General features: G+C 41.1%; 1 protein-coding gene across 6 annotated transcripts in view; it reads left to right on the forward strand.

The window, feature by feature from the left end:
* The window catches only part of KMT5C (lysine methyltransferase 5C), a 37804-nt gene extending 14488 nt beyond the window's left edge, over positions 1-23316 (forward strand). For all 6 annotated transcript variants that reach the window (XM_075190934.1, XM_075190932.1, XM_075190937.1 and 3 more), the window contains 5 exons: positions 6311-6474; positions 7591-7610; positions 13494-13630; positions 18840-19003; positions 21158-23316. In XM_075190934.1, coding sequence (XP_075047035.1) covers positions 6311-6474; positions 7591-7610; positions 13494-13630; positions 18840-19003; positions 21158-22773 — 2101 coding nt within the window. In that variant the 3' untranslated portion in view covers positions 22774-23316. The remainder of the gene's footprint in view (positions 1-6310; positions 6475-7590; positions 7611-13493; positions 13631-18839; positions 19004-21157) is intronic.
* Positions 23317-25119: the final 1803 nt, after the last annotated feature.

A 25119-nucleotide genomic window follows, 5' to 3' on the forward strand; every position in this document is an offset into this window, starting at 1 on the left:
GATTCCCAGGGTCCTTCGGAGAGTCAAGCAGGGAGGTCGGCAAGTCATTCTGGTGGCTCCAGCTTGGCTACGAAGAGTCTGGTTTCCAGAAATTCTTATGGCAGTAGGTCCGGGTCTTCGGTTACCTCTTCAGAAAGATCTGCTAATTCAGGGACCATTTTTACATCTGGATCTAGCCTGGCTGAATTTAACGGCATGGCGTTTGAGGCCAGTCTGTGGAAATCCAGAGGGTTCTGTTGGAAGGTAATTGATACTCCCATCAAAGCTAGGAAGCCAGTTTAGGTTCGAGGTTACCACCGTATCTGGCGTACATATATAAAATGTTGTAGGAATAAGGTCTGCAGTTAAGAGTAGTTTCATCTTGCTAGGTTTCTTGCTTTTCTACGATGGCTTGGGTGAAGGTCTTCGATTAGGATCTCTAAAGGTTCAAGTGTCGGCACTTTCTGTGTATTTTCACAGACGTTTGGCTGAGATTCCAGATGTTAAGACTTTCTTACAGGGAGTACTTCATATCCAGCCTCCCTATGTTCCACCAACAGCTCCTTGGGATCTTAATTTGGTCCTTAATATGCTGCAGGAGCCTCCGTTCGAACCATTACAGTCGGCAGAGTTACGGTTCTTAACTTAGAAGGTGGTTTTTCTACTTGCTATTGACTCGGCTCGGAGGGTGTCTGAGCTGGGGGCTTTGTCTTATCGTGGACCTTATCTGGTCTTTCATGATGGAGCGGTTCTAAGAACAATTCCATCATTCCTTCCTAAGGTGTTGTTTGGTTTCGATGTAAACCAGGAGAGAGTTGCTCCTGTATTCACAGAGGATCCTCAGGGATCCGGAACAGGGAACATGGGATTTGTGGATGTGGTCAGGGCTCTACGAATTTATGTCAAGAGAACTGAAAAGATTTGTAGGACAGATTCTTTATTTATCTTGTTTGATTTTTCTAGATGTGGTTGGCCAGCGTCTAAACAATCTATTGCTAGGTGGCTTGCCCTGACTATTAAGCAAGCTTATGTGAGTGCTAACTGTCCTGTGCCGGAGTGTATTGTTGCCCATTATAACTGTTCTGTGGGGGCATCTTGGGCTGCACGAAATGGGGCCTCAGCGGATCGGTTATGCAGAACAGCCACCTGGTCCTCGGTCCATACTTTAACAAAATTTTACCAATTCAATGTCTTTGCGCCATCCGATGCCTCATCTGGTCGTAGTGATCTACGTGCTGGGCTATTAGAGCGGTCCCACCCTTCAAGGGGGCTGCTTTAGTAGGTCCCCATGGTTAAGCAGTGTCCCCCAGATGGATGAAAGAGAAAAGAGGATTTATACTTACGATAAATCGGTTTCTCTGATTCCATACTGGGGACACTGTGATCCCTCCCTTCCGCTTTCTTCTGTGTGTTCTTGGTTGATTGGCCTATCTTCCTGGAGCTTTTTAATCAAACAGAGTTCCTGTGGGGGTTGGCAGGAGGAGGGGCCCGTCGGCTTCTTGGAATTAACTATATATAGGTGCCAAACTCCTCCCTACCCTACGCAAACCATGGTTAAGCAGTGTTTATCGTAAGTATAAATCCTCTTTCTCCCATCCCGATGTTGCCTTGGGTGTTGAAAAGAGAGAAAAGGTTCCAGGGATTCTTCTGGCTCCCGACTGGCCGAGAAGACCATGGTACGCAGATCTTCTTGCTGTGACAGTATATCCGCCCTGGAGACTTCCTCTCAGGGAAGATCTTCTCAGTCAGGGTCTGGTTTTCCATCAAGACCTAGCAATGTCTTGCTTTGACAGACTGGCGGTTAAAGCCTTGCTTCTCCTAGGTGGAAAGGCTTCTTGGACAAGATCATACTGATGATTAAAGCCAGGAAACTTATGTCATGTAATTACTATAGTACCTAGAAGAGATACAATGGTTGGTGTGAAAAGCAAGGGGGTTTCCACCTTTTTCTTCCGTTTTGCTATCTCTTGCCATTCCTCCAGGACGGTGTGGAGATCACCGTCACTTAAGATCCAAGTTTCGGCCTTGTCGATTTATTTTCAGAGGTGACTGGCTCTGTTACCATATGTCCACACCTTTCTTCAGAGGGTCCTCCATGTTCAGCCACCCTCTGTTCCTCCAGTGGTGCCATGGGACCTAAACTTGGTTCTCACGGCATTACAGAAGTCGCCGTTTGAACCATTGGATTTTTTCCTCGAAGCTTCTCACTTGAAATGTCTCCTTTTTACTGGCAATTTTCTCAGCTAGGCTTGTTGCTGAGTTGACTGCTCTGTCTTGTCTGTCTTCCCTTCGCATTTTTCACGCTAACTGGACAGTTTTATGTACTAAGCTTTCTTTTCAACCGAAAGGGGCCTTTAAATTTCATACTAGCCAGGATATTATAATTCCTGTGTTGCCTTAGGGCCTGCAATCCAGTAGTCAGGGTTCCCTTCTTTGGATGTCGTCGGAGCTTTGCGGATATACGTAGATTGCACAGCTTCAGTATGCAAGACAGTCTCCTAATAGCATGGTTGGCTGGCTTCTAAACAAACGGTGAAGAGATTGATTACTGCTACTATTAGTCAGACTTATATCTCCGAGGGATCTCCGGTTTCTGATGGTCTTACTGCTTATTCCACCAGGTTGGTTAGGGCCTCCTGGGCAGTACGGGGCCTTGCTTAAGCAGTTGTTGGTCAGCTACCTGGTCTGTCCCCACATTCAACGGATTCTACCACTTTCACGTCTTTGCTTCCAAAGACGCCAGTTTTGGCCATAAAGTTAAACATGCAGCTCAGTCTGAGCGTGCCCACCCATAATGGCATCTTTGGAATGTCCCCATGGTGAGCAGTGCTAATGGTAGTGTAAGAGAAAATGGTATTTTTCCCACCCCTTTTTCTGACTGTTTTGCTGAATAAGACTTTGCCCTCTCCTTGAAACTTCGATAGTTAAGTAACTGATGCTTTCCATCCAAGGGCACATGTGGGAGGTGGGTGGAGCAGGCTAGACAAGCGTTTAGTTTTTTTTAGTGCCTTGCTCCTGCACAGTGCCCTCTGTACCCTATTGTGAGCAATGTCCCCCAAATGGGTTAAGAGAATCGGATTTTACGGTAACTACAAAAAATTCCGTTATCTGTGTCATTAAATAGAGATTTAAAGAATAGTGTTAATGTGCATTTTCACCTCATTGATTCCATATTTGGACACTTCTCTTGGTATGCGGTAGATTAGGATCTTTTTGCTATTTATGCTTTCAGCCTAATGAAGATGTAGCAAAAATAATTCACAAATCTAACCTTTTTAAGTTCTGTTTCATTTTACCAGACCATGTACATTAAAGGACAAAAAGAGCCTGTTGCGTATACACAACCTTTAGAGTAAAACTAAAGAGAAAATTGTATAAAATCTTATTTATTTTTGTGGTTTATATAATGGGATTAAAGTGGTTTGCTGCACGATTAAAGCATAGTTTGCAATGCATTTTTATGCACTATTTTATACAGGAACTGCATTTTTGATGAGTAATCTTCTTACGTAATTATAAGCTCAAGTAAGTTGTAGCTGAGGTCTTCAATGTGATTACTACCCTAGTATACATTTCTTAACATTTAATTGCGCAGAAATTTAGTAGGATTGTATCAAAATTACTCTGCATTCACCAAATTCTGTCTTATCTCCAAGATACCAGTTCTCCCACATGTTGGTAGCATGTGGGGAAGTTGTGGAATATTTGTGGGGTGCATTTTTATATCAAGTGGTGATCTTGTGGAATTCTGGAGCAAGTGAGGGCTATTTGCGGACATTTTGGGACGAGTTTTAGAATTCTTGTAATTAAGGGTAATGCAGTTTGGAGGGCCGCACATGTGACCCTTGATGTATGTCAGATTACACATCACTGGACTGGAGAGAGCTCATATAACAACTTGTTCTGCTGGCATTACACTACATTGAGACAGGCAGAGAAAGTTTCCAACTCTGGCCCTCTACCCTCAGTGTTTCAAAGGTTGCACATATTAGAGCACTAATCTACCTAGTCATGATGCTCCTGGACACTTGGGGCAGGCAGAGGAATGCATTCCTTACCAGTTGTTAAGGAAAGGGTCAATTTAAATTTTTTCAATAACTCCCTTTTTCTGAATTTATTTCATCACGACATCTACCATATAAGCCTACACCCTTTATTTGAACAGGTGTTCTGTATTTTGAGTTAGTTCCAGTACTTGTCCGGTTGTCTTTCTTTGGATACGTATGTTGCCTATCCTGGCACCTTGTGACCATCTTGTCCATCACCACCTCTACTTTGTCCACAATCTCCTTTTTATCTCAATTGATCCTATACAATGCAAGTTCTCATGGGCAGGGTCCTCTACATATTGTCTGATGTCTTTCCACTCTCCATCTCCTGTGTCTTGTCTTTGCTACATTCTGTGTGAGTTCACACAGTTTTTTGCTCGCACTCATCTGTGCTACTTATGAATACATTTTTTTTTTATTTTTTTTTTAATAGAATAAAGTATTATTGAGATTTTTTTTAGTTACAATATGCAAATAACATATGTCGCGTCTAATCAAATCTCTCCGCCTATGTCGCTATAAACATAGTGATATCTAGTGAACTTTTTTAACTTATGCATAATTACCTCATGTACTTGTGATATTTGCTTACTGTTATGCCCTATTATTATTAATAATTAATAATATCTTTGACTTATAAGGCGCTCCAAAGGGTCCGCAGCGCCGTACATTACATATACAGAAAACAGAACCAAGACACAACATGATATACAAACACAGGTGACAGGTAAAGCAAATCAGATTATATCTGACAGATAGTGAAAGGGATAGTAGAAATCCGCAAGAAGAAGGCGGAAGATTAATAAAACGGGGAAAACAGGGCTAGCGAAGCAGGCCAAGAGGTACAGAGGGTGAATGAGCAGTAGAAGGAGCACACAAGGAAAGAGGGCCCTGCTCATGAGAGCTTACATCCTAAAGGGAAGGGGGAGACCCATAAAGGGAGGTACTAACTAGGGGAGAGCGCCAGGACAAGAAAGTTAAGGGCACGCTTGAAGCCAGAGTGAGGAGTTTAAATTTAATTCTGTAGGGTATGGGGAGCCAATGTAGTGATTGTTGGAGGGAGACCGCAGAGAGAGCGGCGGGAGAGAAAAATGTTTATACGATTGTCCATTTCTACGAAATCTGTGACACCTTTATAAATGGAGAAATAATATTTGGATAAGATGACTTAAAAGTTGTACAACTATATTATCAATTCCTTGTATAGCTTAATTTTTCACAATGTATGTAATCATATTTCTATACCAGAAACACTTTGTTTCAATGACTGTGTGTATTCCTCTCTACAAAATGTTATATTAAGCAAAAATGGTCTTCATCACATGCACTTTGCCAGTATTTCTCAATGGAGTTAAATCGAGAGAGAAGTGCTTTCCAGTTTATCCCCTTGTCTCTACACATTTGCTTCTTCTCGTGCTCCAAAGAAAGAATCAAAATTTTCATGCCCGTCCTCAAGCTCCTTTCTAATATTAATGGAAGTTCTCTGCCTCTCACAGTAGCCACTGTAAGCCTGAGATCAGTGCCAGAGAGGGGTTAGAAATGCTTGCACTTTGTTCCTAGCTATGTAAACAACTCTTATAAAGCCAAGAAGTCCTACACATCACAGTATGTAATCTAGCTGCATCGGGCCTGGGCAAATGACCTATATGTAAAATGTGGAGTGCAATGAAAAGTCAGGGGGGAAAAAAGAAAACAAACGTCTGGAGGGTGTACCTGGTCGTTACTGCCACCTGTGTCAGACTAAATTATCTCTGGGACAATAGGTTTCTATCAGTAATACATATAACCTTTATAGAAAGTTATCTGTTTGCCCAGATGCCCCCCTGACCCTCCTAGTTCATTCATTTAGTGCTGGTGCAACGGCAGGTTTTTGTTCTATTTTGTGTGTAGAGAAACCCACATCACCATGCTCAAAATATTTCTGGACCCCTTTCCCCCCCCCCCCTAAAGTAAAAAAGACAATTGCTGTCAAATATTGTTCTGTTACTTTAGTTCAAAACTTGCACTTTCCATTGTTCTTTAGCCACTCAAAATTCTGCTTAAGAGCTGCAGAACTTATCTAAGTAAACTGGGTGAGCTCTCTCCAGTAAGTAAGATAGTGAAAATATGGATGGAGAGATCAACAGCCACAGCCAGGTGTCACTTGTAAAGATCTATGAAATGTATATTTCAATAAACACATTTTTTTTTTCCAAATGGATGTGCAGGTATAGTGGAAAATAGTTGTTAAACATTGTATTTTTTTTCTTTTAAAGGTCCTCAATTGTTTTGTTTTTTTTCAGGGCCAAGAATGAAAAAATTGCACTGCTTGTGGGCTGCATAGCCGAGCTAACCAAAGCAGATGAGTCCCTCCTTCGCTTTGGTGAGAATGACTTCAGCGTTATGTACTCCACCAGGAAGAGGTGTGCTCAGCTTTGGCTGGGCCCTGCTGCTTTTATTAACCATGGTAAATGATCAGGGATACACAATATTTTTTTTTTCCCCTTTCCCCTCTTCTTCCTGCCATGCAATGGTTTGAAAATTTCAGACAAAATGTTTATCACATGTGAAAGACAAAAATAACAATTTCCATATATTGAGTTTTAGGATACAGTGTTTAACAGACTATATGATTAACTGGCTGATTGCATGCAATTTCTTTTTTCGCTACTTAAAATGCATACTTCTCAACTGTCCAGCCACCCTGATTGGGACAGCTTTGTCCCGTGGGTGGGAAATTTGGGAGCTTTTACTCATTTGCTGCATGGCAGAGTAGCGGTGACCAAGTGCGGCAATGGAGGTGTTTGGTTGAGAGGAGAGTACAAGGCAACCTAGCACTTTAAAAGTGCCACCCCACCCCTATCGTGACATGGCCCTTTCCAGATGCTGGATACCTAAATGTTGGGAGATAAAGAAATGGCTTCTGTACTATTATCGTTTGACTGCTGCCATGATGGGCAAGAGGCTTTTCTCTTACAGAGCTGAAATATTTGCAGAAATGCATGGTGTTAATCGTGCATAGAGGAAGTATTGTCAAAGTAACTCAGATGGCTGCATTCAGCTTTTTGACCAATATCAAATCCCATTAGAAAGCTGTTCGAGAGATGTAGGTAAAACTTCAGCTGTCTGCTAAAAAAATAATAAAAAAATACAGAAGTGCATCTCCAAGTCACCCCAGTGTTGCAGTGGATTGTCTGGTTAACAATGTATTTTAGCTTCATGGATCATATTTGAAAATTAAAAATGTTGAGGGTTTTGTTTTTTTTTGTGTGCAGCTTTTGTTTCACAGATGGCGAACAGCTGTAAAAGGTACAATAGAAGTAGTGTAGTCTCAGTTAGGGGTTGCAAAATAAACACAATTTCCAGGATGAACAGAGATTTCTTAACCAAGAAATAGTAAGATGGTACAATTAATTCACCATATGTATAATCTTTTTTCCCTGCTTATTTAAAGTTATCCAAGTTATCTTTTGAATGTAATATGTAACGTAGATATAATATCTTGGTGTTTTTTTTTTTTTTCCTCTTCCCCCCCCCCCCCCCCCCCACCTCTTTCTTCTAACTTCACTTCTCTGGACTTCAGACTGCCGGCCCAACTGCAAGGTATGTTTTTTGATGAGTTAGGTTTTGAATTTTTTGGCTGAACGTTGCTCTACTGCACAGAAAGCACTATAGCTAATGACATGAACTGATAAATGTTGACATTCTGAAGGAACAAGGGAGGAGTGCAAGAGTGATTATTGCAAGTAAAATAAATGTGTGGGGTTTTTTTTTGTTTTGTGTTTGGTTTTTTTTAAATCCCTTTTCCCCTTCTCTTGTAAGTCAATATTTATTTAGAATTCCCTATTTCTAGAATTGGCCAAATTACAATGGTTACAATTGGTGACAATTTAAGGAACACTAGTAATTGGTGGCTATAATATATTTATAACAGAAAAGTTAAACACTACATGGTTTTATTTTTATTAATGCCCATTTTAATAAATATTGAATTTTAAATTAAACTGGTGTGCTGCATTGCAGGGTTAAAGCCTCAATATATGTGAAATAACCTTCTTTATATGTGGACAATTTTTTATTTTTCCTGTTAGAACTAGTAGGTGTGGTTAATTTTCAATAGTCAATACAGCCGAGTATTGCAAGCTCTAATTAACAGGGTAAGCAAGCTCTAATTAACAGGGTAAGCAATTTCATTGGGCTTGAGATTTCAACTGCATTTTGTTTAAAGTGTGGTTATATCCAGTAAGGAGTTTAATCCAGGAAGGGGTTCAATCTTGCAAGGAGCTAGCAAAGTTTAGTACTTTTGAGACCACAGTAGGTTATAAGGAGTCAAGTTAGTCATAGTGGTAGCAGATTTGAAGATCCCCTTCAATGCATATCTTGTCATATGTATGCACACTTGCAGCAATTGTTCCATGGTATATACCTCTGAGCAATTGGTCTGTTTGGAAGCCCAGGTAACTGATCAAAGGCAGACCATTGCAACATTAAGGGATATTGCCAATCTGGAGCAAAATTTACAGCTCACCGTTGATGCATTAGCTGAGCAGGGTGGAGCAGAGACAGAGGAAGGGCGACAGGTAGGCAGCTTGATAAGTTACAAGGAGTAGCAGAGGGAGGAAGAGGCAGGCCAGTTCTGAGCTGAGCACTCACAGCAGATTTGCCAGATTGGATGAAGATACGGAGAAAGGCAGTTCAGAATTGGTAGAGTTGGGTGAGAGTGCTTCCACTAGCCACCAGGTGAACGGTCTCCCTAGCATAGAGGTGACCAAAGTTACTCAGGGATCTAGGCAGATTGCGGTGGTAGGGGGTTCAGTTATTAGGAAGGCAGATAGGGCAATCTGTTACTGGGACCGTGCATGCTGAACAGTGTGTTGTCTCCCAGGTGCTCGGGCTCGGCATATTGCGGATTGGGTGGACAGATTGTCGGGAGGGGCTGGTAATGTCCCGGTGGTTTTGGTGCATGTTGGCACAAATGACAGAATTAGAGGAAGTTAGGGTGTCCTAAAGAATGATTTCAGGGATCTGGATCGCATACTTAAGGCAAGGACATCAAAAGTATGATTTTCAGAAATACTTCCTGGGCCACGCGCTAGTCCAGGGAGGTAGTGGGAGATTAGGGAGGTTACTATGTGGCTAAGAAATTGGTGTTGGATGGAGGGTTTTGGATTTTTAGAGCACTGGGCTGATTTCTTGGTCAGATGCTATATTGATTGTCAAAACTGATTGCACCTGAATGAGGAGGGGTCTGCTGTAGTATGGGAGAGGATGGTTAGAAGGTTGGAGGAGATTTTAAACTAGGCTTTGGGAGGGTGGGAAAGCAATTATTGACGGGTTATACATTGAGAATAGTAAGGGGGGATTTAATAAGAGTCAAGGGATGGAAAGGGAAGTGTAGCCGATAAGGAAAGGCGCTTGTTTAATCTAATAAGAAAAACAGTCATGTCAAAGCAAAAAAGATTACTGAAAGGGGGCAGTAGACTTAAGTGTATGCTTGCCAATGCAAGAAGTCTGATAGGTAAATGGGGAAGTTAGAACTAGTAGCAACAAACGAGCAATATGATGATATAGGTATTACTGAGACATGGTGGGATGATGTACATGACTGGGCAGTCGACCTGGAGGGCTATACTCTTCAGGATAGGGTAAATAAGAGGAAAGGAGGAGTATGTCTTTATATTAAGCCAGTGTTAAAACAAAGTATATAGGAAGTTATTTATAAGAGTATTGGTGATAATATAGAGGCATTGTGGATGGAAATATCCAGTGGAGGAAAAAGTTCAGAGAAGTTACAGATAGGGATATGCTATAAACCATTAGATATTGGTATGAGTTAGGAAGCCCGACTTCTACAGCAAATTGAAAAGGCTACACAACTAGGTCAGGTTTTAATTATGGGGAATTTTAATTATCCAGTCGTTGATTTGAGTACTGAAACCTGTGGTACAGCTAGGGGCAACAGGTTTCTGTGCACGCTAAAAGACCATTACATGTCCCAAATAGTAGAGAAACCAACTAGAAACTGGACTATACTGGACCTAGTAATAACAAATAATGTGGACGTAATATCAAACATGCAAGTAAGGGAGCACAGCGATCATAATATGGTGTCATTTGAAATTTGTTTCCAGAAGCAACAGTATAAGGGATCAAGTAGGTCTTTAAACTTTAGAAAGGCAAATGTTAATAGGCTAAAGGAGTCTATAAAGGGCATAGACTGGGACGCAGTTTTTGAAGGAAAAAATACAGATGAAACATGGGCTGTTTTTAAATGCATGCTTCTTTTTTACATTTGCTTCCCATAGGGAAGTGTGTTTTAAATTGTTTGAAGTCTGAAGGAACTGAGGAGTCCTATATCTACAAGGAATGTAATTAAACATGCAAAAAGGAAATTAGATTGACTATATTGGTAAATAAATAACTTTTTAGGTTTTCTTTCTTTTGCAACTAGTTTTTCAAGTATATAAATGGCAAAAAGATTAAAAAAGACAATATAGGACCCCTAAGAAGTGAAATGGGTGGGTTGATTAATGATAAGGCAAAAGCAGAGATATTGAACACTCTTTTCTTCAGTATTGATTAGAGAAGAACAAATGGTAAGAATAATACATAAATGGAAATGGAACTATTCCATTAATTAATACTTGGCTGACAAAGGAAAAAGTCCAAAGGCGACTTAATAAAATTAAGATAAATAAAGCTCCAGGCCGGGATGGCATACAACCAAGGATTCTTAGGAAGCTAAACTCAGAAATACCTAGACCATGGTTGTCCAACCCGCATGCCTGTAAATGTGGCCCAGCAGGAGTTTTGGTTGTGGCAAGGGAGCAGAGCTGAAAAAAGAAATCCTGCAAAAAAAAATAAAAAAATACTTACCTTGAGGTCACGTCATCTGGCGCTCTGGCTCCCTCCCTGGTCTCCTCCTCTGTGTGGCGCTCGCAGTGAATGTCGGGGGTGACGTCATCACACCCGACATCCATTGCGTAGCGCAGCACAGAGGAGTCACCCGTGCAAACTATCAGCAGCAGTGAAAGATTATCCAGTATCTTATTGTTTGTTACTCTGAATTTGGACTTTCTGCACCATGCAATTATGAACTAGCTGTGTTCTCTGTATGTATGTAATATAAGTATTAAGAGATAATTGTATTTTTCATATTTTAAACCATTTTAAATGTGCAGTGCTGAGTACGGTGAAAATATCACCCACTGTTACCCTCATCGGAGGCTGCTCCATGAGCCGTTTTTCCCGCCACCCTATCTTTAAATCTCTGTAGATTTCTATTAGTCCTCCTGATGCTACCTATATTGGTGACCATTTCAAACTGGTCAATAAAAAAAATGATTTATGGGTGCAGAAAGAGAGGAAAAAAAAAAAGTTTTTGCCATTTAATTCCCCGAACCCCACTAAGGGGCAGATGCAGGTAAGTTAAATTGTAGCTGGTAATGGGACTACTGCTTTAATTATGATTCTGCAACAGGTTTCCTAACTCTTACTAACTTCATTTCCAAGTAAGTTTAATATGTTAACTATGTTTTCTATGGTTTTTTCGATGATCAGCTATCGTTGGTGTTAGTGTATTTTATGTGCGGCCCAAACCAACTCGTCGTCTTCCAATGTGGCCCAGGGAAGCTAAAAGGTTGGACACCCCTGACCTAGACCACTGTTCTTAATTTTCATAGCTTCAATTTCATCAGGCTCCGTACCAAGGGATTGGCAAATAGCAGATGTGGTTTCATTGTTTAAAAAGGGAATGAGATCACAACCAAGGAATTGGAGACCTGTAAGCCTGACATCAATAGTGGGGAAACTATTGGAAGTTATATTAAGGGATATTATTCAGGATTACTTTTTGCGCAATAAGATTATTAGTGGGAAACAGCATGGATTTGTGAGGGATAGGTCATGCCAAACTAATCTAATTAGTTTCTACAAGGAATTAGTGGAAACTTGGATCATAGTAGTACAGCAGTGTGGTCTACTTAGATTTTGCAAAGGTCTTTGATACAGTACCACACAAGGTACATTTACAAAATAAGGGAACTGGGTCTAGGAAACAACATTTGTACTTAGGTTGAAAACTGGTTTGAGAATAGGAAACAAAATTGTGATAAACATTTTCTAATATGTCAAAGTTTTGATTGGTGTACCTCAAGGTTTCCTGCTGGGGCCACTCCTTTTTAATATATTAATGGCCGTGGGGATAGTTTAGAGGGCAAAGTTTCCATTTTTTTGCACTAAACTTTGTAAAGTAATGAAATCAGAACAAGATATAGTTTCTCTACAGAAGGACTTGAATAAACTTGAGGATTGGGCGTTTAAATGGAAGATGAGGTTTAACATAGATAAATGTAAGGTTATGCATTTAGGGATCAAACACAATCATGCAATCTGTATAAATTAAATGGGATACATTTTAGGCGAATCTATAAAGGAAAAGGATTTGGGAGTGCTTGTAGACAGCAGACTTGGCAATAGTGCTCAATGTCAAGCAGCAGCTGCAATGGCCTTTAAAGTATTGGCATGCATAAAAAGGGGCATAGATGCAAGGGAAGACAGTGTAATTTTTCCACTATATAAATCGTTGGTAATACCTCATCTTGAATATGGAGTACAGTTCTGGGCACCACTCTATAAAGAAGATATTTTGTAACTAGGAAGGATTCAGAGAAGGACAACAACATTGATAAAGGGTATGGAGTCATTAAGTTATGAGAAAAGGTTAGCCAGTTTAAGCATGTTTACTTTAGAAAAGAGGTGTCTAAGAGGGGATATGATTGCTATGTACAAATACATTAAGTGTCAATTCGGAGAACTTTCATGGGAAAATTTTCTCCAAGGACTATACACAGGACATGCAGTCACCTGCTAAGGTTAGAGGAGAGGAAGTTTCACACCCAGCAAAGGAAGGGGTTCTTTACAGTAAGGGCAGTCAAGATATGGAAATAACTTCCAGGGAAGGTTGTGATGGCAGATTCAATTGATATCTTCAAGAAAGGGTTAGCCAAATTTTTTAGGGGAAAATGGTATCCAAGGTTACGATCGTTAATTAAAATGAAGGATAGTATTGGATCCAGGGAGAAATTGGCCTGCAATATTGGGTCAGGAGGGATTTTTCCAGAGTGAAACAGATTGGAGGTTGCTACATCTGGATCATTTTCAACCATAAGGGAGGGATCAAAGGAGATCCAAAATAGGTTGAACTTGATGGACTGGTGTGGTTTTTTTTTTTCTGGTTTTTTTTTCAACCCCGTCAACAATGTTGCTTTGTAATATTTTTTAGGGTCTCTTCCCCCCCCCCCCCCCCCCCCCCCCTCCCCCCCTGCTGACCTAATATAGCTCTCTTACTCTACTGAACTCTTGTTGGGGTTTCCTCCAACTTTTGTGGCAGTACTGGCCCTGTTGTAGCTTTGTGTGTTTCTGTTCTATACAGTATGTTTTCTCGTAATGATGCAACTAAAGTAAACTCCACTTTCCGCTGTTCAGTTTGTTCCAGCAGAAGGGAACTCTGCTTGTGTAAAAGTTCTCAGGGACATTAAAGCAGAAGAAGAAATAACATGCTTCTATGGAGACGGGTTTTTTGGAGAGAAAAACGAGATGTGCGAGTGCTGCACCTGTGAGAGGTGAGTTTTCATGAGTTGGTGTAACGGGAGAAACATGTGCTCTACATTTACTTTTATTTTTATAAAAGGTCTCTTTTAATTCTATAATAGTTCACTTTAACAAATGGTAAGTGGTCTGGCACAGACAGGCTTGGTCACCTATTTATATTTAAAATTAGTGAGTGCTGCTATATTGCTTTCTCTATTTTCCTTTGGGGGGACCCTGCGGACATTGGGGTATAGAATAGGGTTTGGCAATCTGGCATTATAAGAACTACTGTTAACTGAGCCCTAGTACCTCCCTCTATACCTCAATGCCTGCTAGCATCAGTTTATTTTAAGTGCCAGACGATCGGGCTGTGTTTGGCTGCAGCCCTTTTTTGTTTTCAGTTAATTTGAGCTTTGTTTCTTTTCAATCAGATGCTTCTGCCTCTGGTCATGTGTCAGCCGCTGCTGTCAATTGCTAATGCTATGTGTTCTCACAGCACACAGCACGGCTGGCTGCGCGTTGTCTGGAGAGGGGGAGCAGAGGTGCCTCCAATGCCAGTCCCCCTCTCCCAACTTTATTTTAGCCTTCCTAGGAGCCGGGCACAGTCACAGTAGACTGTGCATGTCCTCCATTGCTGTACATGCAGCTAAGAAGCTGCAGCCACTGAGTGAAAAAGAATGGCAGCAGTTAAGTGTTCCCTCACCCAGCACAGTGTTGGGTGGGGCAGAAATCGCAGTGTGTCCCCTAAGCAGGCTGCCCCTAATAGAGGCAGCCTTTGGGTTACATTAAAAATAGAAAAATATGCATGCTTAAAGCGGCTGGGACAGGCTAGCGTCACTAATATAGTGAGCCCTGCTAGGCACTATTGGTTGCAGGGGTTGCCCTGCTGGATGCTTGCCAATCCAGTGCTGGGCCCTGGGGGTAGGGGTTTTCCTTTTTTTTTTCTTTTTTTTTCTCTTCCTCCTTGGTGGTCTCACTTTTCTGTGTGCAGACACCAGAATATGCAGCCATTTTACAGCTCCAGCTTCTCCCTTTTTCTGTTCTGTAAGGTAACAGGTTGGGGGTGGTTGTTTCCCAGGGTTTTGTCTTTTAGACTGGGGGCTGTTTGGCTGTATTGCAGGCTCACTCTCTGTACTAGATTTGTGTGCTGCTTGTCTTATATACTGTGGTTTTTAGCACCGTTTATTTGACTGTTGTTTGTGTGTTTTGTCCCATCTTTTAACATGTCAGGGTAAAATCCATGCAGGTTAAGGCTGGGGGTATCTATGTTGAAGTTCACCTGTGCCACCTGTAATATTAAATTACCGTCCGGACAGTTAGGCGCGCATGCCTTGTGTGCATCCTGTCAGTCTCAAGATTGCATGCCATGGCACCAGCAGGTGCTGATTCTGACTTGACAGAGCCCGCTTGTGCTCAGTCTCTTTCCAATACTGTGGTTGAACTTGCCCAATTGGTGCTGACTCAGTCTGTGGGCCTTCTTCTAATCCCTCTTTCTCTGTGGCGAGTGAAGTGATTTCTGGTTCGCTAAGTCAGTCAGGCTGGACCTGTGGTGGTGGTTTCAATTGAACTGGCCTGGGTACATGGGCTTGCGTCCTCAGTACAAGCTTTGGTTTTGGTCTCTTCCTCTTTACAGCGGATGTTGCAATTTACTACACTGTCCTCCTCCAGTAAGCGCAAGCGGTTAGCAGCATCCCTGCAGAGAAATTAATCAGATTTGGACTGTTCTTCTCAGGAGGAGAGCAAATTAACGGTTGATTCTGACGGACGCTCCTCCTGTGGTGGTGGAGGTATATTCTGATAGTCGGTGTGGAGGAATTAATACAGGCTATGCGTCGGGTACTTTACATTCCTGAGGCAGCGGTCCCTGCAGTGGTTTCAGACTACCACAGATGCCTCTGTACGAGCAGTTGTGGACCAGGAGTTACAAGATTTACAAGATCGATCTGCTCTGTCATCCTCCGAGGCGGTTCTTTACAACAGGGCTTCCGAAATGTCCACGAAAGCGTTCCTATCCCTCATTCTTCAAGAGTGATTATTCTGGTGCGAGATTTTCAAAAAGGTTTGGGGCTTTATTCCAACATTTTTCTGGTGCCCATACCTGACAGCTTATTCAGACCAATTTTGATTCTTAAATCATTGAACACCCAGGTCAGAGTGCCCAGGTTCAAGATGGAGTCTTTGCGGTAGGTTATTCACGGCATGGAACGGAGAGAGTCCATGGTGGCTCTGAACATCAAGGATGCCTCTCCATGTTCCCAACTGGGTCATCAGTCCCTCCTTGAGGTTTGCGGTTCGGTCAGAGCACTTCCAATTTCAGTCTCTTCCCTTTAGTCTGGCCACGGCCCTGTGTGTCTTCACCAAGATCATGGTGGTCATGACTGCTCTGCTAAGGTTCAAGGGGATTACAATCATCCCTTACCTTGACTATCTTCTTTTGAAGGCAGAATCTCCAGAGGTAATTCAGTCTTATATCAAAGTAGTGATCCAGACTTTAGAATGCCACGGTTGGATTCTCAACTTCAAAGTCAAAGTTGATCCCATCCCAGCGGATGATGTTTTTGGGACTTTTATTCATCACCCGACAACAGTGGGTGTTCTTGCCTCCAGACAAGATTCTGGCCTTGCAGAAGATGGTGAAATCTCTGTTGGCGGCAAACAGACCTCTGCATTTCAGCATGATGGTTCGGGGCAAGACGGCATCTACTTTCGAGGCGGTCCAGTTTGCTCAGTTTCATACACGGGAGTTCCAGTTGGAACTTCTGTCGAAATGAAACAAATACCATCTGAATCTGTCGGGCCAGGTATTCCACCTGTGTCCGCATGTCCGTCCGTTGCTTCTTTGGTGGTTGCAGAAACAAAATCTCTGCAGGGGTCATACATTCTCCATCTGGGATTGTACTTCGATTACAACGGATGCCGGCCTTTGGGGTTGGGGGCAGTCTGTCTTCACGCTCACTTTCAGGGTCTTTTGACTCTGAAGGAATCCAAGCTTTCAATCAATGTATTGGAACTGCGGGCAGTGTTCTGTGCTCTAATAAGAGCGCAACATTGGCTGTGCTGAAGATTCATTCGGACAGTGCCACAGCGATGGCATACTTCAGTCACCAGGGCTGCACCAAGAGCCCCTTAGCCATGCAAGAGACACACTAGATCTTTCTAGTGTGCCTAAGCTCCCGTTCTGATGGTCAAGGCCATCTTTATTCCGGGAGTAGAAAATTGGGAAGCCAATTTCCTAAGCAGGCAGACTCTTCATCCAGGCGAATGACCCCTCCATCCGGAGATGTTTTGCCATCTGGCTGGCAGGCGGGGTTAGCTGGATGTCGACATGATGGCGTCTTGGTTGAACTACAAGGTCCACCTCTTCTGCTCCCGTGCAAGAGATCCTCTGGCTGTCTCAGTAGATACCATGTCTGTTTCTTGGAGGTTCTGCTTAGTGTACCTTTTCCCACCAGTAGCCATGCTTCCACGGGTGTTTAAAAAAAAAAAAAAGTACAGAGAGAGGGCGTTCCAGTCCTTCTAGTAGCGCCGGATTGGCCTCAGAGGGCTTGGTACACAGACATGTTCTCCATCGTGGGAATTTATGGCGTGGCGTCTGTCGCTACGTCCAGACCTATTAACTCAAGGACCATTTTGTCATATAGGTTTGGAATGTCTTGCTGTTGAAGCCAAGGTTTTTCCGAGCGTGTGGTGCAAACCATGCTTCGGGCTCGTAAACTGGGTTCAGCAAAAATGTATTGTCGAGTCTGAAGGACATAGATTTCCTGGTGTGAAAACAAGGGGTATCCTACCTCTTCTTTTTGTTTTTCCAGGTTACTTATGTTCTCAAAGGATGGGCTGGACGCGGGTTTGCGCCTTGGTTCTCTTAAAGGTCAGGTGTTGGCCCTTATCGTCCTTTAAAGAAGACTCGCTGTCATACCTTATGTGCACACTTGCATTCAGGTGGTGCTCCATGTCCAACCTCCATAGGGTCTTCCGATAGCACCATGGGATTTAAATTTGGGGTGTTGAATGCTTTACAGCATTCGCCTTTTGAACCCTTGAATATGGTGGAATTAAATTTTCTGACCTGGAAGACTATCTTCCTTTTGGCCATTTCTACGGGAAGAAGAGTTTCAGAGCGTGCTGCTTTATCTTGCAAATCTCTTCTTATTGTTTTTCATGAGGACAGAGCAGTTACAACCAAGCCTTCTTTCCACCCTAAAGTGGTGTCTAGATTTCATTTAAATCCAGTCATTCCTACCCTCATTACGTCTTGGTCTTTGAAAGAATAAGCTTCTTTTCATTCTCTCAATGTCGTCCGAGCCTTGCGCATTTGTGTGTAAGACTCAAGATGTGCGCAAGACTGAGTATCTTTTGATTCTCTGATGCACACGAGAGATTGGCCAGCTTCTAAGGTGACTATTGCAAGGTGAATTATGGCTGTAATTTGTCAGGTTTATAGTGGGACTGGGCACCCGTTTCCAGATAATCTTCGGGCGCACTCTTCAAGGTCTGGAAGTGTTTCCTGGGCAGCCCGCCATGCTGCCTCGAGTGAACAGCTGTGTCGGGTGGTCACATGGTCTTCTGTACACACAGTCACTCTGGTTTTTACAAGTTTAATGTGTTTGCATCCCAGGATGCAAGTTTTGGAAAAAAGGTGCTTTGTGCTGTTTCTTTGGAGCATTCCCTCCCGTGGTGACATTGGGGACATTCCAAAAGAGGACAGAGATAGGATTTTATACTTGCATAAAATCTGTTTCTCTTAGTCCATTGCGGGTTCCCGGGTACCCACCCTTAACACTCTGGTTTCTCCTACTGTTTGACATGCTTTGTTTTTAAGAGAATGTTTTTTTTCTCTCTTCCTGTTTTCTCTCTATCTCTGCTTTCTGTGGGCTTGTTTAAACATAAATTGAGGCTAGCAGGAATTGTGGTATAGAGAGGGAGGAGCTAGGGCTTAGTTAACTGAAGTTCTTAAAGTGCCCTGTCCCTACTCTATACCCCGGTGTCCCCCAATGGGCTAAGAGAAATGGATTTTATGTAAGTATAAAAATATTATTTTCCGTACAATGTTTAAATTTGGTACCAACCACACACTTCTCAATTGCCAATGAAATGAAACGAAACAAATGATTGTGAACTTATAAAATAAAATATCTAAATACTTCATGCACCAATTTTATGATTTGCTTTACTGTTGCCAGTTCTTGCAAACCTGTTGTACTTTTATTACTGGTTGTAAGATTACTGATCTCCTTTGTCTAGAAAAGGGGAGGGAGCTTTCAGGCTGCGGAGGAGAGAACCTTGTGAATCTACCTCATTAGAGAAATACCAGTTTAGAGAGACAGATGGACGTCTACAGCGGCTGAGAGATCAAAATGACAGACAAACCCAGCATGGTGCTACTCGGAAAAAGAAGCGTCTTTCAGGTAAGGTTACAAGGGGTTGTCCGTTTCTTATAAACAGTTCTCTTATTATTTTAACAGTATAGTTATAAAATCATTACTGTAAGCATGTTGTAGTTGCCTTTTTGTTTAAATTTTAATTACATTTTGAAATTCACCTAACTTCAACTGCTTGAATTCAAATACGGATGTTGGTTGGCTTAGAAAAATCTCAAAAGCCAAAAAAAATCCATGTTGCTTGTTTTCATAAAGTTACACTGTTGTCAAATTATATTTTATAGGCAATATGCTTTATTACAATCAGCCGTAACACATGGATGAAAGTCAGTCATTCTGCCCTGATCGTTCTATTTTGAATATGTAGCAATCATTGTCATGTGTGAGCTGCTATGGGTTACTTGACCAAATCAAAGTTAAATGTAGTATCAAAGTCTTAAATTGCCTTAGAGAATAATATATATATATATATATATATATATATATATCTCTCTTTCTAGATATATAGAGTGTTAGTATGTTCACATTGCTGCAAACATATCTACAGCACTAGTTTTGATATGACCCTGGTGTTGGATTTCTTATAAAATGACTAAGCTTTCCTTCTAGGTTACCCCCTATCCACAAGACCAGAGCTTGACAACTCTTGGTTGCCAGGCCTCAATAGAAACTAAAAAAGCAAACTGTTGACTGGATCACGTCTAGTGTTGCCTTGTGTTTTTGAAAATACTGCCTGGGGAATATTGGCTCTGAATACCAGATAAACATTTTTTTCAGATGGATTTTAATCAGGCTGATCACACTTTTGTCTTGGTATTGTGTCTATGTATAAATGGCAGCTGCCAACTTTGTTGTACCTGACTAGTGTGAAACTGATGAAATGTCCAGGTTTATTACTTCCACCCATGTTGTAATTTTTAAAATACACATGACTTATGCACAGTGGACCCTGCTGGATTTGAGTGAATTATTTACATAGTTAGTAAGGGGGGGTAGTGAACCCTGGTCCATACAGTCCAATTCTTTATAAATAGTTATAAACTCTGATCCAGGGAACGGCAAATCGAAAACCTCGGTGTGGCAGTTGCCAATTTCTGACCCCAAAAGGGGCAGTGTGATTCCCTAATTATCACCTCACCAATGTCCTCTACTAATTATAGTTACAGATACCATTTATTTATAGAAAGGCATCCAATCCATTTTCCCACAGCTTTCCACCATTAAACTAAAGAACACCTTCATATACTGATGGTAAAACTATTTTTTTTTTTCTCAAGTAGTAGACTTCAAGGTAGCGTTGTGCTTTGTGTTCGTTTTATTAAATAAAGTTCTATGCAACCCTTAGGGATAATACTCATGGGTAGTTATGCATCAAATGTTGCATGTAGCACTGAACCCCAAAATAACTAGCTATCACTATGAGGAATGCTTTGTCTATACTCGCTGAGCTACTGTATTGACCAAAAATTGAACATGTTGCATACTTGCGCCATCCAGTCATAGCTTTTTACTTTGAGGACCACTTAAAATGCATTCACCTTGACTGTCAACACAGTGCCACACACCATGGTAGGATGTATAACTGTTTGAGTCCACACCTTTAAAATGTTTCAGTATTTTTGTTTTCTAACTCCTACCCAACGGAGGTATGCACCTTCTCGAAATTCATTGTGTATTTTGAGCTTTCAGGATCATCAATTATTGCAATTGATTCTATTCGTATATCCCCAGCTTTTGCTGCTGTTAAGTTCATATTAAGTGTGGCTCGGTGTCCTGGTGGTTAGCACTTCTGCATCACAGCACTGGGGTCCGGACCATGGCCTTATCTGTGTGGACCTAGTATGTTCTCTCCGTGTTTGCGTGGGTTTCCTTCCATGCTCCAAATACATACTAGTGGGTTAATTGGCTGCTATTAAATTGACTTTAGTCTCTCTCGGGGTGTGTGTAAGTTAGGGAATTTAGACTGTAAGCTCCAATGGGGCAGGGACTGATGTGAGTGAGTGCTCTTTACAGCGCTGCAGAATTAGTGGCTCTATATAAGTACCTGACGATGATGATGATGATGTGTTAGGTTTTCTGTGCATGTTTTCTTTTTCTGTTCAGGATGGTGAAGTGTGTTGTATAATGATTGTGTCAGTTGAGAGAGGCTTCCTAATCTTTGGGTTTGTTTTGTTTTTTTAGGTTCAAGAACATCACCCAGCCCCAAAAAGAGCCCTGGAAACTGCAGAAATAGCACTTTCTCCCCAAGTCTCAGGTCACCACCTTCATCTCCATACAGTTGCTCTAGTTTTTTTAATGGAGTGCGACATCCTAAAATCAATAGATCGCAAATGTCTGTGAAGTTCACTCTGCCCCACGGGACCACTCTGAGGGATGTGCGTATTGTCCTGCATAAATTAAAAAAATGTAGAGAAGGCTCCTCTGTCCAGAGAACACAAGATGAAGGCCAGTGTTGCAAACTGTGGAAAGAACCAGTAGTGAAACTTAGACGCCAAAATTTCAGCCCTGAAGAGCTAAGATTTTATGTAGGATCTACTGCCCCTTTCACAGAACCCAATTCATCTCAACAGGCTAGAACTGTTGCTTTGGAAAAAGAGGCCAAAGGTTGTTCTATGAGTTGTGCACTTTTTAATGAAGCGAGTGTGGAAGAGGAACCTTTAGGTGCACATTGTCAAAGCATCTTTCCTAAAACTGTTCCACAACCTAACAGTCCTATTATGGATCACGCTAATGTTATTACCTCTGAACCTGAACCAGATGTCCCAGCTCATAAGCAAAATGTGGTTCAACTGCATGAAAGCTTTGTAACCAATCCCATTACAGAGTCTGACTTGCAACCAGACCGACAAAGCACTAATGGCACAGATACCTCAATGATTCATCCTCAGCCTGATTTTCTGGTGTCTCTTTTAGACTCTAACAGATTAGATTCAGATGTTTTGTCACAAATGCAGGAAGCAGAAAACTTCCCACCAGCTGGATCTGTACCTGAAAATACTGTGAACCTGAATGATGATACACGCTTTTTCCAATTAAAATCAAACTTTATGTCACCCCAACAGCTTGGATTAACTCGTTACATCACTGTAAACTTGAGCAAATCGAGAGTTGCAGTACCTGAAAACACAAGCACACAAAGCCCTTGCCAGTCATTTGCCAGAGAGATGTGTGAAGCCAGTTGTAATTCACATCCATCTGCTGAACTCCCATGTGATCAACTAAAGGCTAAAACAAATTTCGTCAGTGCCACATACAGTGCACCAGTTGAGCAAACCAATGAAAATGTGAAATCTAAAAGGGTAACCCAGCCATATGCAAACAAAGTGTTCTCATTAAGATCCCGACCACTACCTGCTAAAGATAAAGAAGAGCTAGCACAAAAGACAAGCTCCCTTAAAAAGCCACAGAAAACACCCCTGGACTTTAACAGGCATATGAAAGCCACAAATGAAGGTGTAAGTACAAGACCGAAAAACTGTATCGCTCCTCCACAGCAGCAGCTCAGTGTTGAAATGCAGTTAGATCCTAAGTTGTCTCTCAAGCCATATGTAGAACTGGGTTTAAACAACAATCTAAAACGAGGAATCTCTGTTACTGGAGCACATCAGTACTCAGTGCCAGTAAAAGATGGAACTGTTAAGAACATGTTCACGAAACAGGAATCTGACTTGTTGATGGATAACAAGAAAAACATGACTTTCAATCCTTTCACACCATCCAAAAGACTGCGTCTTGTAGTCACCAATGGGTCTATTAATCTAGACATTGCATCTGCGTCAAGTGATGAATCCAACTGAACACTCCAGATTCATATCATTCCCTGATTTATATTAATGATTCCAAAACATTGAGAACATAGAGGGATTAGAAGGTTTGCCTTGTCGGAGCCTTTGTTGTAGGTGCTACTGCTCCCTAACCCTTCTCTTGACTAGCATCCACTCAAGGATGATTTACACACCAGTTTGCCTTAGTCTTTAAAGCAGGTGAAAATACAAATACATGTAACATCAGTCTTCAACCCTTATTGTAAAGAAACAAAACAAAAAAAACACTTGTTCTCATAAAACAGTTGTGTTTCTTACCTGTTTCTTTTGAGTTTATAGGCACAGTTAACCTGTTTTTTCTTACTCTGTTATGGTGCTATGTCGTTTGTCTAAAAAGGTATTTCCTTCCAGGACACTTTTTGCCACTAAAATGTTTTGTTTATGTAATGGCAAAATTTCTGTATTGCTTTATGCATCTTTTGTTGTACAAGATGTGCAGAATGCACAGAAGCCTGGTACATCACGTTGTGTACTGTATGGTACCAGCAGGATTAAAGTAGTTATACAAGTTTTTAAGTTGTGTCACTGATACAGAACAAAGCCTTAAGCATGCTTTATGTTACAAATTCTTTTTTGTTTTTTTCTTTTATACCTAGTAAAAAAAAAAAAAAAAAAATCTAAAAACAAACTGAAGATGCAGTTGTCGATTTGTGTTAAAGGGTGTCTTTTGACTACCATACCCTTAAATATATGTATAGCTACTTTATTAGATACACCTTTCTAGTACTGGGTTGTATTTTCCTTTGCCTCCAAAACTGGAAACATCATTCCTTAGACTTTCTGGACCACGTAGACCTGATAACATCACACAGTTGCTGCCGATTTCGGCCGCACATTCATGCTGCAAATCTCCCATTCCACCACATCCCAATGGTGCTCTATTGGATTGAGTTCATAGCTGTGGAGTACATTGTCATGTTCCATGAAGCTGCTTGAGATGACGTGTTCTTTGTGACACGACACGTTGTCCTGCTAGAAATAGCTTTTATAAGATGGGTAGACTATAGTCAAAAAGGGATGCACATGGTTAGCAACAATACTTGGGTAGAGTGTGGCATTTAAATGATAATATGTTATCAATTCCCCACACCATTACACCATCAACACCAGGTTGCACCATTCACAAAAGGCAGATTGGATTATTGGATTCATGTTTACTCCAAGTGCTTGACCCTGACATTTGTTTGTCACAACAGGAATTGAGATTTTTACCAATTTTGGTAAGCCTGGGAGCACTTTAGTCTCAGCTGACTGTTCTTAGCTGGCAGTAGTGTGTATTCTAGTGTGGTCTTCTGCTCCTGAAGCCCATCCACTTCAAAGTTTGATGTTCTGTGCATTCAGAGATACTCTTCTGTATACCACTCTTGTAACACATGGGTATTTGATTTACTGTCTCTTTTCCTGTGAAAATTCCAGGATATCTGCAGTTTTTTCGATTTTCAAACCACCCTGTCTGGCATAAGTCATTCCACTGAGTGTATGTATGTATATATGTGTATATTTTGACTACTTTTTAGGAAAGAGCAGCAATTTTTGCAAAACTACTTGTAGAGTAAAAGATTTAGATTTTAGAAGACACATACAGATAAGCAAATGGTGCTAAAGCCCAGATTTAAAATGAGGAACCAGCATTGAAAAAAGTTCACAGCTAAACCAGTCTATAGGATCACCTCTGCTGCAACTGCATGGGTTTTTACATCAGTGGTTCACAAAGAGAGAAAATATATATATATATATATATATATATATATATATATATATATATATATATATATATATATATATATATATATATATATATATATATATATATATATATATATTAATTAGAATTTGTGGCAGGGGTCCTAATAAGCCAAATAAGGGGTTGATTCTTATGTTCATGAAAAGTCTGATTTTTATTCTATTTGTATCTCTCTTCTGGTATACATAAGTCCGTTAAACCTGTGCATTCAGTATTCTGAGAATGTTATGATAGGAAAAAAATGTGCAGTAAGATTAAAATTTGAGCACACAAGTTATATCTATTTATTGGAGTGTAAATTGGCTCTCCTCATTCTTTGTACACTATCTCACACTATTGTGTGTTTTTGTTAAAAAAAAAAATAAAAAAAAAAATGTTTTTGAGGATACACAATGAGAGCCCAATGGAAGGTAACATACACTGAAGAGGTATGTTTTATCACATTTGCATGTAATTTTTTTCTACTTAGGAGTGGTCTCTTCTAATCACTTCACTTATGGAGCACACATAATCGTTACTAATTGGAGGGATCATTGCTCTTGACAATGGTCTATTGCAGTGTTGGCTAACCTGTG

This window comes from Mixophyes fleayi, chromosome 11 (genome assembly GCF_038048845.1).
Source record: "Mixophyes fleayi isolate aMixFle1 chromosome 11, aMixFle1.hap1, whole genome shotgun sequence".
NCBI lineage: Eukaryota > Metazoa > Chordata > Amphibia > Anura > Limnodynastidae > Mixophyes > Mixophyes fleayi.